A 15,648-nucleotide genomic window follows, 5' to 3' on the forward strand; every position below is an offset into this window, starting at 1 on the left:
TTACTTGCTAACTGAAAGATCATGCTGTACCATGTCATTTGCAGTGGTTTTCCTCTTCTGCTAGCACTATAAAGGAAGTGCCCATTGAACTGATGAATAATACCAGAAGTGTTTTCCAAAGCTGAGGGAAATGATCTGCCATGGTTGTAGGATTTTTATTGCAAGGTTTTGATTTTGGTCTGTAATTCACAGAAACTCTTTGCCTGCCCCATCTCCTCTCTCTCCTGACCTGAAATCTGGCAGTGGTGCAGCTTTCCATGACCAGTTCAATATGGATTGCTCATGGCTAATACTTTGAATTTCTTTCTTGTGGGCAACCTTCATGTCATGACATTCAGTTTCAGAGGAAATGAACCACATCCCTCAGATTTAATCTGCAGGAGAAATTCTGTGAAATTCTTGTGCAACCCTTCTCTTTGGGAAATAGAATAGAGACCAAGATTTTCTTGTACAAATTTGTCCTGATGCATGCTGCTGTCTGGTGTTGGTACGTTCTTGATAGTTTCACTGCTGTTGTTTTTTCTCCTCCTGAATAGCATCTGTGGAAGGCCTTATACCTGAGAGGGTCCATTTAGATGGTCTAAATTAAGCTAATTTTCACCAACTGAAAATCTAGATCCAAATGGATGGTGTTTTTTATTTGGAAGAAAATGCATCTCTTCTTTCCAGAAAAAAAAAAAGCAGCTGTTTTTCTTACTTTATTTTGGTCCACAGACAGACATCCACCAGCCCTGAGTCATCACCCATTGCCCTCAGGCTACTGTTCCTAGTTGACAGGTCAGCCAAAAACAATTGGATTAAAAGCTCCAAAGAGGCTCTTACAAACCATATTTATTGTTTAGGAAAAAAAATTAGACAATGTTTTTTGTTGGCAATTGCCTGTGCTTCCAGTGTCATCTTTCATTTTTTATGTTTCCTTTGTTTCCAGTCTCTTATTCCCTGCATCATCTTGCCAGGCATGAGACAGTTTAACCCTCTCCTGTTCTCCCTAATTGCTGATTTGTGTGTTCAATTAAGTTCTACTTCCTTGACTCAGTCCCTTTCTATCCAATTTCCTTGTAACTAGTGACCTCCTTTAATGCTAATTCCATCTAAATCCTAATTTAAAAAAAATGGGAGATTAACAGCCCATTTGGTTTTCTCTAAAGTCATGATTTATGTTTAATTCATGGAGAGATAGTTCATCTATTCATAAAATCTGGTTCCACCAGCACAACTTGCAACTGTTCATTGCTGCTTGTGTTTTGGCCCAGTCAGCTCAGCCTGCACACAGGAGTTTGTCTCACTTCAGTGCTACTTCCCTACACAGAGATGGATTCAGATGCAGATTTCATAACAGACCCTCTTTGTGTGAAATTGTCAGCATTTTCTTTCATTGACTCAAAAGCTATAAAATAGCAACAAGTTGAGGAGGTATATCTATGTACCAAGGCATTCTGTAAGTGTTCACTGAGCCAGCAACTCTAGCATAGGCTCACCATTTCCCAGGAAATGGGGGACCAGGGTAGCCTGGCTTATGGGGAAAAAAATCCCAAAGGAATCAAGGCAATTATGAGGGAGATGATATCTGTTAAGATTGCAGCAGTAGCAACATGTGCTCCTCTGCTGAACATCAGAATGAGAATGAGCACCTTCAGTTGTGGTGAATTTCCTACTCACTGCTCCAGATCTGGGATTGCCTCTGGTTTCAGTGAGAGAAGATCTTCCTCTCCAGGGACTGGAAAAATTAAAAAAAAATCAAACCAAAACAAAACAAAGGTTCACAAAAACAAAAAAACCCAAACAAACAAACAAAACAACCCAACCGAAAAACAAACCAAAATCCATATCAACATTGTTTCCTGCCAGGAGGTGATTCTTCCAGATTGTGCTTCATAGCACTTCTGCCCATTAAATATCTACTTCTGGCACTTAGATGCACAGATGTAAATAAAGAGGGATTTTAACTGAAATCAGATAGTGATCTTACTTGACTTTCTTCCTTTCTACATTCTCAAAACAAAAGCACAGATTTAGACCAGGTGAAGTATTCACTAATTTGGGTGATTTTACTATTTGGGAATTTTGCTTGCTAAGACACTTCCTCTGCAAGCATTTTCTTTTACAATAAAAGGAAATAAAAATCAAGGTTGGTTTCAGGCTTTTCTAAATGAAACAGCCTATTTATGATGACACTGCAATTAGATTTTCTCTCAGTATTATAAATTAAAGTATATGTTTGGCTCTCCTACCGTAGTTCTGCCCTTACTTTTCTGTTGATCCATCCATCTGCTTGTGTAGTTCATCTCAAAAGATGCTATCTACTAAATATATTATATCCTTTTGCTTTTATTTTATTTTTAGTTATTAAAAATGTTTACAGTCTATTCTATGGGGCCTAATCTTGTTAAAATCTGGCTTCAGAGGTCCCTAAAGTACATTGAGATAAGCAACAAAAACCACCCAAGTCTTTTACCTTGTTGATGTCTAGTGAAGGAAAACTGCTTCAGAAAGGAAGGTACTTTTGGTGTTAGGTGTAGTGAAGATTACCTTATCAGCTTCTTCCTTCTCTGGCATCTCCAGTCCTCTGTCTCAGTGCTGGGCACATCCAAGATCAGCAGGTGTTGCTCACAGAGGAGCTGGGAGGGCTGCTGAAGGGAAGATCTTCCATCTTTATCCAGACCAGACCAGCCAAGTGCAGGCAGCTTCAGTGCTTGCTTGCTCCATATGATGTCCTACCAGTCTTCTTCAGAAATGAAAACTTGATTTAGGCATGAGAATTTACATTTTAATACCTGGTCTGGCTGGGCAGCTCATCTGAAACTGCCAGCAGGGATAGATCCACATGGATACAGCTGATGCCTTTCCTGTGGGAGCTGTTACTTGAGTCTGTTTCTCATACCATGAGCAGGGACAGGGATTGAATCTATAGGCCAGAGACAGGTGAGTTGTTATCTTGTGACCCTCAATTCATTCTGTTGACCTGGCAGGAATGAGCAGTATTGAATTACATAAAAAGCACAGCTATCAACAATATAAGGAATGATGAGGCAAAAGCAATGCAATTTGAGAAGAGAGCATTGTATAAATGTAAAAAGCCTTTTAAAGAACTCCTGTACAAGGTTATCCAGGCAGTGTACACTGCATTTGTAAGTTACTGTGTATTTAAAAAATTAATGAAAGATATAATTATAGCAGCATTACCAATGATCATTTCTAAAATGACTCCATCATGAAACTGTAAGCATTTCAGAATTGATTTCCATGTTTCTAATAGTTTTCTGCAAATTAATGACATCCAGCCCTGGCAATAAAAGCCTTGCCTTGTTTCTCCAAGGAAAGGATTGGGAAGCATTTTCTGTTTTCTTAACAATGATTTCACTGTCAGCTATGCATAGAGCCAATTGAGAAGATGCTGTCCTATTAGCTAAGATTTTATGTGGAGTTGTAACTGCTTACTCGGAGGGATAGAACAGAATCTATGCAGTCTAAAGCCACTAAATTACCATTCTATGTCTTAGGTTGGAGAACCTTTGTTAAATTGAGCTTAGTCAGAAAACCGACTCCATCTAAATGCCATCTGGGCTCTTTATATTTTTATTTTATTTATTTCTTCTCAAGGACTTCCACATCAGACTGCTTATATGGAAGAATCAAAATATACCTTCTTTGTTGGCTTCTCAAAGCTGGACCTTGAAAACCCAGTTCTCTTGTTCTCTATGCTTGCAACAAGCAATTAAGAGCTTTCAGTTAGATCACGGTAGGCAAAGTTATTGAGGTAAAATTGATAGTACCTCATTTCCTTTCTCCCTGTATTATCTTGATAGTTTAGCTATGTTTATTAAAAAAAAAAATCGATCTCCCTTATTGAGTGACCAGAGTAAATGGGAAATGAAGGTACATAGCAATCAGATAAGTTTAATGATCTTCAGAGCAATGTGAGGACTCACCAGTTGAGTAGGGAAAAATAAGGCCCCACCAATCTTTTTTTGCATCTCTTTCCTTGGAAGTTGTTTAGTTTCTTTGCTCTTGATATAGAAACCAATATGTAGGAACTGGAGCATTTAGTGCCAAGCACTTATTGATAGCTGTACACTATGAGTTTTAAAATGTTGTAGCTCTTTGCTGTCTGCCCAAGTCTCTATTGGTCCTGGCCACCTCAAAACAGATACGGTGGGAGAGGTCATGTGCATGCACCTTGACCACTATGGAAAAACATCCAGTGATGTCATTCATAAAATCGAGAAAGTGGAGCTCAGCTTCAGGTTTTGTTCAGTCAGGGTTTGTGCGCTGTCATTGTGCACAGATCACATAGCACTCTCTTCCATTCCTTGTATTTGCTTATAGAAACTGATAGAACTTTCAAATGCACAACAAAGTCATCCTGAGCTGTCACACAATGTTCATGGTGTTGGCCAATGCTGTAGGTGGCATTTGGAACTGGTGAGCAGTGCTCACAAGGTGCAGGTTCTTGGTGACTTCTCTGCTGGTCTTATCTCAGAAGTCTCTTCCACAGTGATTGATTAGCCTAAACGAGCTTTACATTAGTAACGGGAGGGTGGAGTAGAGAAGTTACTACTTCAAGAATCAGCTGACCCTGCAGTGAAGAGGGAAACCTCTCTCTGTTAACACTCCTCTAATTCCATTTAGTGTAGTATTCTTTCCATCTAAATTATAGCAATTATACACAAAGATCTTTGAAATAATTTAATTAAAGAGTATCTGATGTTCTGTGCTTTTGGAATGCTAATATATTGCCTTCCTCTAAGAAAACCTTGGTTTTTTTTCATTAATTATCATGGAAGAATTTCCATGTCCGAAGGAATTGTTTAAAAGCTTTTAAAAATAGATTTTAAAATCAAGTAATTCTGGTGATTTTTGCAAACCACAAAGAAATCTTTTGCTCTCCTGATGGACAGCTAGGTAAAGAACAATATGAGGGGCAAGATTTTCATTTTAGATGCATTGATTTGCAAAGCATTGGATTTCTCCAGCCCTGTCCTCTTCTGGGTTTATGCCAGTGTTTCTCTTTGGTCATGTTCTCTCTTTCTTTTTGCTGTATTTTCCATGTAATAAGCACCAAATCCTATACTGGTGTAAATCTGCTAGACTAAATTATTTCTGCCTGCTGCATTGCTGTTTTGCAGGGGCTGGTGTTTCAGTCATGCAGCACAAACAAGGTTGTATGTGCTGAAAGCAGTGTAATGTAACAGCTGATGGGACATACCTAGTGCCAAGGAAAAGTGGGGAGGGGAACTGCATTAGAATTCCTACTGAGTACAGTTTTGGAGGCTTTCTGCATCCCCCACCATGCTCCATCCCTTCTTCCTCCTGCTCCCAGTGCTCTGCACCCCATACTGCTTTGGTTTCAGTGGGTTTATCTTGGTCCAGGGTGTGCCTTCTGTGTGGAGGAACAGGGATTGCAGCTTCTCCTGCAGCATGGCCTGAATGCTGTGGTGTTTCCTGTCATTGTTACCCTGCAATTAGAGCTACACTAAGAATGGTTCTGGACAGCCAGCAACAATCTACCTGAAAAATTCATTCTACCAGACAAGTCCTTCCTCACTTGCTCACTCCTAACCTGAGCCACTTGTTCATGATAGCATACAGGTTCTTCTTGTATAATTCCCTTCCTGCTTGTCAGCTTAGTGGAGCTTCTCTGTGAGGGAGAACTTGGATATAGACAGGTGTCCACAGCAAACCTACCACTTCATACTCTCAGATATTGCCCACCCACCACTGTCTCCCTGATCCCCATGAGCTGAGACAGGTCTTCAGGGGACAGCATGATCGAGTCCTGGCTGGTTGTTGTTTCATGGAGAACAGCACAATGCAGAGCAATTTTGGTGCAGACTCGAGAAGGAGTGAGTGGAGAGCAAAGCCAACAATTCAGTATGATTACAGTGTAAACCAAAATCAGCTAGCATAAATAATGGCAGCACACTGGGGACACAGCAGGATCTGAATTACAGAGTGGGGAAGTCCTGTTTTCTGCTTCTCTTTTGATTTCACAGGAAGATTTGTAAATCTTGTCTTTTTCCCTCTTTCTTTGTTAGTCTGGAATAATTAGAACAAAAATTTTATTCATGTAAGTAGTTTGGGTAAAAATGTACATTAGTAAAAGACTTGGAATAATGAAAAAGTAACATTTACTGCCCTCTAACACTGCAATAAAGGTGATTAGACTTGGGTTCCATTTTGGTGGATGCTAGGGTCAAGGGAAGACCTTCCTACACTGGCTGTGTACAAGTGTCAGGAAAAGGCTAAACACTCCTGGGATGTTGTAAGAATCGGAAAATATTTTTCATGACTGAATACCATTTTCTGTCATTAAGCTCCAAGACTGTATTGGTTTCTGCAGCTGAGATTAATGAGATGTTATTTGCTGAATGGAAGTATGAGTCTGGCTGACTCTCTTTTCCTTTATCTCCCATGCTCAGAGTTTTTGGGCACTTCAGCCTCCGTTCTGAGTGGCAGCTGGTCAAGGTGGATTACAAGTCTCTCTTTGGCCGCAGGTGTACCAAGGATGACTACCAGACCTGGCATCTGCACAATCAGGTATCCCCACTCTCAGGGGGGCTTTGGTGGGGGTTTCTTTTCCCCTGCTCTGAGCTGCCAGGTGGGAATGCAATTGTTCTTTACAGCAAAGCATATGGATTTTTTTTTGCATCCCTTGAAGAATGTGCATGAATAAACATGGGTCCAGGCATCTATGGACAAGTTCAGGAGATTACCTTCTATTTTTAGGAATATGATCCATTGCACCAGCTGGATCTTTTTTGGCCTCAATGCTTAGGGCAGTGTGAAACTACACCTTATGATTGAATTGTAGATGACACTGAATTCTTTGTAGCTCTGTCACTGACTCATGAAAATAATTTTGTTTCAGTTTGCCTCTTATTTCCCCTACTCAAAAATGAAAATAAAAACATTTATTCATCCTGCAGGTCCTGCAGGTATCTGTAAAACTCTTGAATATCTGTAAAACCCTTGAATCTGAAAAGCTCTTGAATAAAAGACACCAGAGGAAACCACATTATTTCATTCTACTCAAGGATACATGCTTTGTTTTTCATAAACTGGCTTATTCTCATGCTGGACATATTTAGGTCCTGAAGCAACTATAACTGAGAGGTCAATAACCTCTGCAGATTACTTATGGGTTACTGGCTACCAGTGTGATGTTCCACACCCTGCAGGGTAACATAGCTAGAGCCAGAACCATTGGCACTGTGACATTCCTGAATGAAATCCATGAATGAGAAATGAACATTAATTTGGCAAGGATAAGATAATTGAAGTAGTAGAATTGAATAAATAAAAAAAATTAAATGAAAGAAAAGGGAAGACGTATGTGTAACCATGCAGCAATCTTGGGAATCACTGTTAATAGGGAAGAGAAGTATTTTTTTAGGTATTTTTTTCTTACCTTTTTGCAGACAAATTATTTCTGCAAAATAGAAAATTCTGGTTTTAGCAACTCATAGATATCAAATTTTGTTTTGGATTAGCTACTCTGGCTAGTGCTCTTGGAAACCTTTGCATTCAAAAAGCCCACCGAAACACACATCAAAATTGTCTATAACAAAGCCAGCTCTGTCACAGAAAGAGCAAGGCAGTTGAGCTTTGTGTTCCACACCTGGGTTTTTTTCCCTGTCCTGGGATTCAGGCCTGGGCACTTGTTTCTGCAGTAGACTTTATCTGACATATGGAAGAAACCCTGGCCTACACCCACATTGACTTTTCAGGATAATTCATAGGACTAGATATTGGTGGATGCCTTCTGAAAGGTGAAATAAGTGGGTGAGATGGCTTGGGCATCCAGGCATTTCGGGCGCATTGTCACTGGCATCCCAACTCAACGCTGGGCACTCTGTGCTCATGAGTCTTCCCAAGGAGACTTTTGATTTTGCAAAGCCACCAAAGAGCAGGACTGTAACTCGTCACCCTCCCAGAGATAAATGCTTCTTTTCATTGACTTTTGTGTCTTTTTTTGAAAAAGTGCTCCATTTAAGACCCAGCTGCCACTACAACTGTGTTTCTCCTCTTGTTTTTTGGCCAATGAAGGGGGAACCTTGTGTTATGGGGGAGAGGAAGATCTACAAAAAACGCAAGCCTGGAGCCCAGTGTTCCCTAGGTCGGGACTATTCCCAAACTGTGGTGTCTGAACCGTGTGTCTGTGGCCAAGGAGACTTTGAATGGTGAGTATGTGACTCTGGGGACTTGTGCAGGGGCTGTGTTTTTGTGCTGAAATACAACCCAGACAGAAAACCTTGCAGAGGAACTGGGTCTAATGCAGCTTTATAGCTGTGATCATACCGTATAGCAGAAATGTGACCCCAAACCTGCTGAGTGAAGGAGGCTTCCCCTTCTTCTGCAGGAAATATTTGTTCATCTCCATGAGAAATCCAAGCCTGGAATTCAAAAGCAAAATAATTGCAAGTACTGATGGACATTTTATGTCTGTCATTTCAGAATAGTGACAGCCAGGACTTCTCTGGTCCAAAATATATTCCTTTCAGAAGAGGGAGGGTATTTCTCTCCCAAGGTCATTGACTTCCTAGGGGGCAAGCCAGCAAAACATGCACATTTTTATCATTATTCCTTTGAATAGCTGGGAACAGTTTATTGCTTCTTAACAATGTTTTATTGAGAAATTTCTGAAAGGGCTTCTGTGACATGACTGTACAGCCCACCCTTGTCAGATATAAGTACTTGTTTTGCATAAATATTGGTGTTTCTAACTTAATGGGACCATAATTTTCGAATTGCTTTAAGGTCACTTTGAAAGCAGCTTGAAAATAAATCAGGGGAAAAATGAGACACTGCTTGCAATTGCTTGACAATCAGAGATAGGAGATGGAAAAATGCATGTCAGGATCTCTGCCCAAGGAATTCCTACAAGGCACCTGTGATAGGCAATATTTCTAAGATTTAAGACTGTCAATGCCTGTGATGTTTGAGCTTAAATTATCAGAATGTCATTTAAATGGAATTCAAAATACCCTGAAAGCTGATCAGCTGGGAAAACATTTTAAACTTTATAGTAGGTAGTTCAGGATCAGTGTCTGACTCTGTATTGGTGTTATTCCTGAACGCTTCACCTACCTTCAAATGCTTTCTGAAGAGGTGTGAGGCATGAGATCTGTACTTAGGATTTGGACTTAGGCTCACAGTTCTCTTTTAGAGCATGGACATAGTGAAATGCAGAAAAATTAAGAAAAATATTGACCAGAAATATTGACCTTGAATATTGTAGTAGTTTGTCTTTAAGAGAGAGTCGGGGATATAGAACAGAGATTTCCATCTGATCTGGATGGGTGTTTAATTTGTTCCTAATGACAGGATTACCTCTGAGACTCCATATCTTGATTCATGAGATCTTTCGCCTTTGTTCTCATGATGGGAACTTGCAGGATGCCTTTCTTGCTTTGCAGTATCTGCCCTTGGCATTGGCATAGGCCTCTGGGGTGAATCCAGCAGCAATCTCCAGAGATGCTCATGAATTTGGGTTGGTTTTTTTTTTTTTCTTGTGCTGTCTTTTCCTCATCCACTTTATATTTTCACAGGGAAGTTTGTCTTTTCCAAACGGTAAGTGGAAAACTCTGGTAGATAAATTGGCCTTAAATGCTGCCTTGAAAAGGGTCTGCATCAGAATGCACCTTTCCAACCACTGGACAGATTCCTTGCATGCATCCAGTATCATTTTTGCTTAACTTTCCCCCTAAGATGAGAGGGTATTGCTGTTAAACTTGTCAGTCTTGCAGAGGAAATGCAATTAGAGGACAACAAGCTGGCTTTTGTTTCAGACCCTGCACTGCCAACAGAATTTTAACTAGCTTCCAGTTGCAAAATTGTTATAGCTGGTTTTGGAGAATCAGAAGAAACTATGATGAATTTTGATGCTACTCAGCAGGGCTGACTGGAAGAATGTGTGAGATGGTCCATTTGAGAAAAATACTGGCAATGCTGGAAGTGGGGCACTGAGCTTGATAATTTTAAAAGTGATTTTTCAGAGAGGAAGGGTGAAGTTGTGCTCTGATTTGTGACTTCTAAAGTATGAGACATTTAGTTACAAGATACAGGTTATTCCAGAATATATTCTAGATTCATCTGCCTTCCTTGGGATGTCAGTATGAGAAGGGCAGATGCTGACAAATGCCTTTTCTCTGCTCACTAAAAAGTGGACAGGACAGATGAAAGGACAGCTCCTACTTTCACTTGGTGCTCTTTCAAGAAAAACTCTTTCCCTTTCAAGGAAAAATGTCCACTCAGCCTCTTCTGCCTGGGCTCACAGTTGCCAGTTCTTGAAAGAACTGACTGCTCTGTGCAGTCAGCACAGGTCTCTGAGCAGGACCTGTGGGTGGCAGGGAAAGGGCCAGCAGCCAGGACTGTGTGAGTACAGTGACCAGCAAGTCCTGCCAGATGGGCCCTCTGCTTCCTCAGGTTTGGAGCTGGTTCTGGGCTTGGAGCACCCTGTGCCACTTGCTGTGATGACACCTGCCTTTGAGGGCTGTGGGGAGAGGACAAATAGCTGCAGGAGCCCTTCAGCACACACTGTGGGGGCTGTGCTCCCTCCCATTTGGTCACAGTGCCCTTGCCCCTGTCTGCCTCATGGTTGCAGTGCTGTTCCCTGCAGTTAGATAGGAGGCTGATCTAAAATTCAGGGGCATAAATCACAATTATGCCCCAGTTCAACAAATCTTTATGAGTCAGGATCAGGGGTGACTCCTGCCAACCCTTGCAGTCATCTCCAGAAGCAAATCCTGGCTTTTCTCTAACAGAGAGAATGGCAGAAGGATCTCATAAGTGGTATTAAAGTGCTCGCTGAGCTTTCTTTTCCCTCCTCCTGCTTCTTTATTTACTCTGTCAAGATAGCTTTCCTGAGAAAGACAGCACAGCAGCTGGACTTGATTATTTCCTTAACTTATGCAAACCCTAGGGCTTATGAGAGGGAAGGTGGGCAGCATGTGAGGTTTTAATATACATTTACCAGAAGTTAATGAACAAGCACAGAACCTTGAGGGCACACAGCAATGTTGTCTTTAATTTTATTAAATATTTATGCAGCTCTTTTCTTCTTTGGGGCAAAGTACAGCTCCTTCTGAATATTTTTAATTACAAAGTCCCTGCCAGGCATTTTTGACTGTGCAGGTCGGACCCACTGAGAATGATTAAATTGAATGTTGAGAGAAAGAGCATTAGGGAATCTCCAAACCATTTAAAGTAGCTCACAGAATTTTTGCCCTCTAAGAAAAGAACAGTAGCAGCCTGGGCCATTGGGGACATAGCACAATTCTGTTGCACCAAAGCTCTTCCTAGAGACTTTCTGTTGGCAGTTCAGGCTCTGAACAGGGGAAGGATAAAACTCAGTGTCCTAAAGGGCACAGAATGCTTTCAAGACAGTGGCTTCTGTAGTGTCTGTGTTTTCACAGAGGTTTAGCATGTTGGCATTTGTTAACTTGCTGCAGGCAAAAATCCAGAATCTCTTTTCATTTGTCCTTTAATCCAGCCTGTCAATAAAGGCTACACATAGAAACCTGATCCAGACCCTGTTAAAACTTATGGAAAGCTTTGGATTAATCCTATTGCTTCATCATTGTATTGGCACACAAAGGCAGCTGTAAAAAGAAGTTTTGGATGTGGTTGTGTGCACTTCCACTCTTTGGTGGTCCAAGGAAGAATCAATACCCTGGATTGCCTTCCCTGTGTGACACAATGCCATGTAATCCTTAGACCACAAAGCTGGTTGTGTTTTAGTTTAGTGTTGGAAAAACATCAGCTATTTTTTTTTTCTCTTGGGTAAGTCACAGCTTAGCCAGGGAATCCATTAACATACATAAATATACATACTGTGGCTAGTTGCTCAGGAAGTGCTCCCAGTGTTTTGTACTCCTAGCCACTGTTGTGAAAAAGTGATATTAGATCTTAGAATTAGCCTGGTTCATTCTAAAAATTAAGGCTGCAAAAAACAAACGAAAAGAACCCAAAAAGTGAAATTTAGGTCAGAGATTAATAGGAATAGAAACAAACAGTACAATATTATTTCTGAATCTCTGTCATGTTTTGATGCCAAATGAAGCACAAGTCCAGCAGTGCTCTGCAAGTTTGGCAGTTGTGCTGTTGTGGGGATCAAATGCCTTCAGTGAATTGTGTTCCTTCCCCTCAAACTAGTCCAGCACTTGGTCTCTGGATGAGCCCAATCCATGATGTTATGCCAAACCAGCAGAGAACCACCAATACACACCTAGGGACTCTGAAGCTAACCACCTGAAACTCTGAGCTAACTGTAGTGGAGGGTACAGTGATGGATTCGTGGCTTCTCTCCACAGTGACTATGGATATGAGAGGCACAGCAACAACCAGTGCATCCCAGCCTTCTGGTTCAGCCCTTCCTCCCTGTCCAAGGATTGCAACGTTGGGCAAAACTACTGGAACAGCACTGGGTAAGGGCGTCGCGCAATCTGTCTGGTTCTGGTGACTGCAGTAGACAAGAGAACCTGGATAGTTCTATTTTTCTCTGCATCCCATTATGCTCTTTTTCAGTCTTATCTATGAGGTGATGTTTGCAACAGCATCTGTATGGAAAATTGCCTTGTTCCTCAGAGAGAGGGAGAGGCACATTAACATAGGTGACACATAGATATTGCATTGCTATCAAGTGATGTGTGATCCCTGGAGCCTAGACTTGGAGCTCCCCTTTGTTGCAAAATTAAAACACAAATCAAAAAGGTCTGCCTGAGAGACAGCTGAACATTTAAAAAGACAGGTTTGAGGTATTTCACATTGTATTTTACTGAACCTCTTACTATCTTACAGCTCCTATTTATATCAGCTTCTAGAAAGGCTCAAATGAGCAATTTTTAGCCTCTTTTATGTTTCTTCCTCTGCCATTTTCACTTTGTACATACAATGCCTTGCATTTCAGACAAGCTTTGTGTGCTGATTTCTCCTGGTCTAACCCAGAGCAGATGGCAAGTGTTGGTTTATTATGGCAGCATCACTTTGCAAATGTTCTACTATCATGCAGGAAATGCTGTGAGACTTTAGTTTCACTGTCTGGTGCAAAATTGCTAAGCTCCTTCCATGACAGGGCAGGCCCTGCAAATTTAGCAGGGATGATTCTGAGTCATGTGTCCTGCCTGCTTGATGGCTATGGCAGGAACCAGCTCTATTCCTGCCTGGTTGGTGCAGATGGCTGGATGAAGTGAGGCTGCTGGGAGTCTAGAGGCATTTGACCTCAGAGACCCCCTTTCAGCTCCAGTAAGACTGCTGGTATGGGATGTAATTACAGGCCAGTATGACTGCTGGTAGCCTTCTTGACAGAGAGCAACAAGAAAAGAGTTGGGGTTGGTATGGAATTAATAGTAAGGGTTAACCCCCCTCAACAACACCAGGAATAGCCAAGTGTCATGCTGTTTAGCCAACATCTTCCAAGAAGGGCCAAGAGAAAAACCCATACTTCAAAAAATTTTAAGACAACTTGGCAAAGCATTTGACATATTTTTTGAAGTGCCCTCTAGCCCAGTAGAGGCAGACAAAACCTAATAAATGTTATAATTAAAAAGCTGGGATGCAGGATGCAATCCTGCAGGCATTGGGTTGGAGGAATTCTCTGCCTTTTAGTAAGGCAGAGTAATTCACCTCCACAATGTGTCTCTTCTCAGTGATGCTGCTGACAATCTCTGGAGAAGGTTCAATTGTGATTGGTTTGGCTTTCTCTTACTTAATGAAATGTTAGGTTTCTTTGAGTCTTCCTTTCAGTGAGGGGATTGTGCAGGCAGTTAACCTTTGAAAAAACACATGCATTAGTGTGGAGGGACAAAACAAAAACAAACCAAAGGAACTTTTCTGCCCACTGTGTGAGCCCAATGTCCTTTTGTTACTGTTCCCCAGGTACCGCAGGATTGTGTCTAACAACTGCACTGATGGTTTGAGAGAGAAGTACATGGCCAAGATGGAGAAATGCCCTGGAAAAGCACCTCGGGGATTGCACATCCTCACCTCCGACGGGAAGCTGGTCATGGAGCAAGGGCACAATGCCACCTTCATCATCCTCATGGAGGAGGTGTGTTAGTGGTCTCACTAAACTTCTCTCTGTGTGGCAGGACTGGCATTCTTTTCCTTTGCTTTTCAGATTTCTGAGAGGAAAAAGTATTCAAGAGGAAATCATGAAATGGTGAATGGTCCTGAGATTTAAGAGAATTGAAGGCTATAGTGACACAAGATGGTCATATTGGGTCACACTAAAGTGTTTGGCTATCTTGTCTATCAGTGATGATGTAAATGCTGAAGAAAGACAGATATGGTCAAAAAATTTATTTCCCCACTCCTTGCTGCTTCCAGTAAACTGCAGTTTATGAAGTTTATGAGGCAGAAGTGGTGTTTCTGTGGTCAACAATTCTGTATCTGGGATGCAAAGCTTAACTTCAGCTTTTCTGAGAAAGGTTAAGAACAGTGGGGAACATGTTCACACTCATGGGGAGCAATGAGGGACATTGTTATTTTGCAGTAGGAATTGACTCTCCTCAAAGCACCTCTAGTCCCAGCCCTTATCTGTTATTGGTACAGCCAACAGTAGCAAAAGTGACACCAGGCCATGCTGCTGCCAAAAGCATCAAAATGTTGAGGCTCTTCTGGCCAGGGACTGAGTTGGTGCTGGAGAACAGCTGGTTTTTGTCACATTTTCTGTGCCGTGTGTGTTACTTTGGAGCAGTACTTGGAGACAGCTGAGGCAGACCAGTCACAGACACACACATTCTCACACTAAATTAAATCCTTATATAGTAGCTAAGTATTTCACTGGGACCACACTAATCTGACAGGGCCTCTTTACTACTTCCTCAGAGGTTCATGCATGCTCTGCTTTTATACTAGGGGGATTTCTTGTCTACTTGCTGCTTCTTTTCTATTCTGCAGACTTGACATGGTAAGACAATTTGTGTAGACTCTATGAGTGGGAGTTCAGAAAAGAACAGATATAATCTAAAAATTAGGAATCAACTAGTAATTTATTAGGGAGCTCAAGCGGAACTGCTGCATATGAAGAATGATAAACAGATGGGGAATAATGCAGCAGTCAAGGTAGCTGAAGAGTGGAATCTTTGCAAGGATTTAGAGATTGAAGAGGCAACTGAATAAATAGGTGAGGGTGTTCACTCTTATGTCTGTTGTTGAAAAATAATGGTGGTTAGAAAAACATTTCATTGAAACAACCTTTTTTTCTTAAGGGAAGAGAATCTTTGGAACATGTCTCTGTAGGTGAACAGCTTATTCCACAGAAAGTTTTGTGTTGAGTTTGTTTCTTAAAATAATAGAATTTCAAGAAGAAAAGAAAAGGAACTGAAATTTTGGACAAAGGTATTCCAGTCTTTTAGTGTGAACCTGAGAAGAATTGTTACCAAAGATTTCCTTATGACTTAGAAGAAATAATTTCTGTAGAGGTCTTAGTTATTACTTTGCTGCCATACAGATTAATTCCTGGCTTCTTCCACCTTTTCTGGTCAGTCTCTTTACTGGTGGTAGTTTTGTACCTAAGTTTACACTTCCTTTCTGAGCCAAAGAGCAGCCTGACCAGCCCCTGTGGATACATCTCTGTGGTGTTCATTCAGCTGTGTTGGACTTGCCCTGATGAGCCAACAGTTCTTTGCTGCCTTCTAGTGCACATCC

The 15,648-nt window shown here is 41.3% G+C and overlaps 1 protein-coding gene across 1 annotated transcript in view; it reads left to right on the plus strand.

The window, feature by feature from the left end:
- SORCS3 (sortilin related VPS10 domain containing receptor 3) overlaps nt 1-15,648 on the plus strand; it is a 263,846-nt gene that overhangs the window by 224,232 nt on the left and 23,966 nt on the right. The window contains 4 exon segments of the mRNA XM_039709347.1: nt 6,420-6,537; nt 8,047-8,180; nt 12,312-12,425; nt 13,876-14,047. Coding sequence (XP_039565281.1) covers nt 6,420-6,537; nt 8,047-8,180; nt 12,312-12,425; nt 13,876-14,047 — 538 coding nt within the window.

Source organism: Passer montanus, unplaced genomic scaffold, assembly GCF_014805655.1.
Source record: "Passer montanus isolate IOZ18808 unplaced genomic scaffold, ASM1480565v1 scaffold21, whole genome shotgun sequence".
Lineage (NCBI taxonomy): Eukaryota > Metazoa > Chordata > Aves > Passeriformes > Passeridae > Passer > Passer montanus.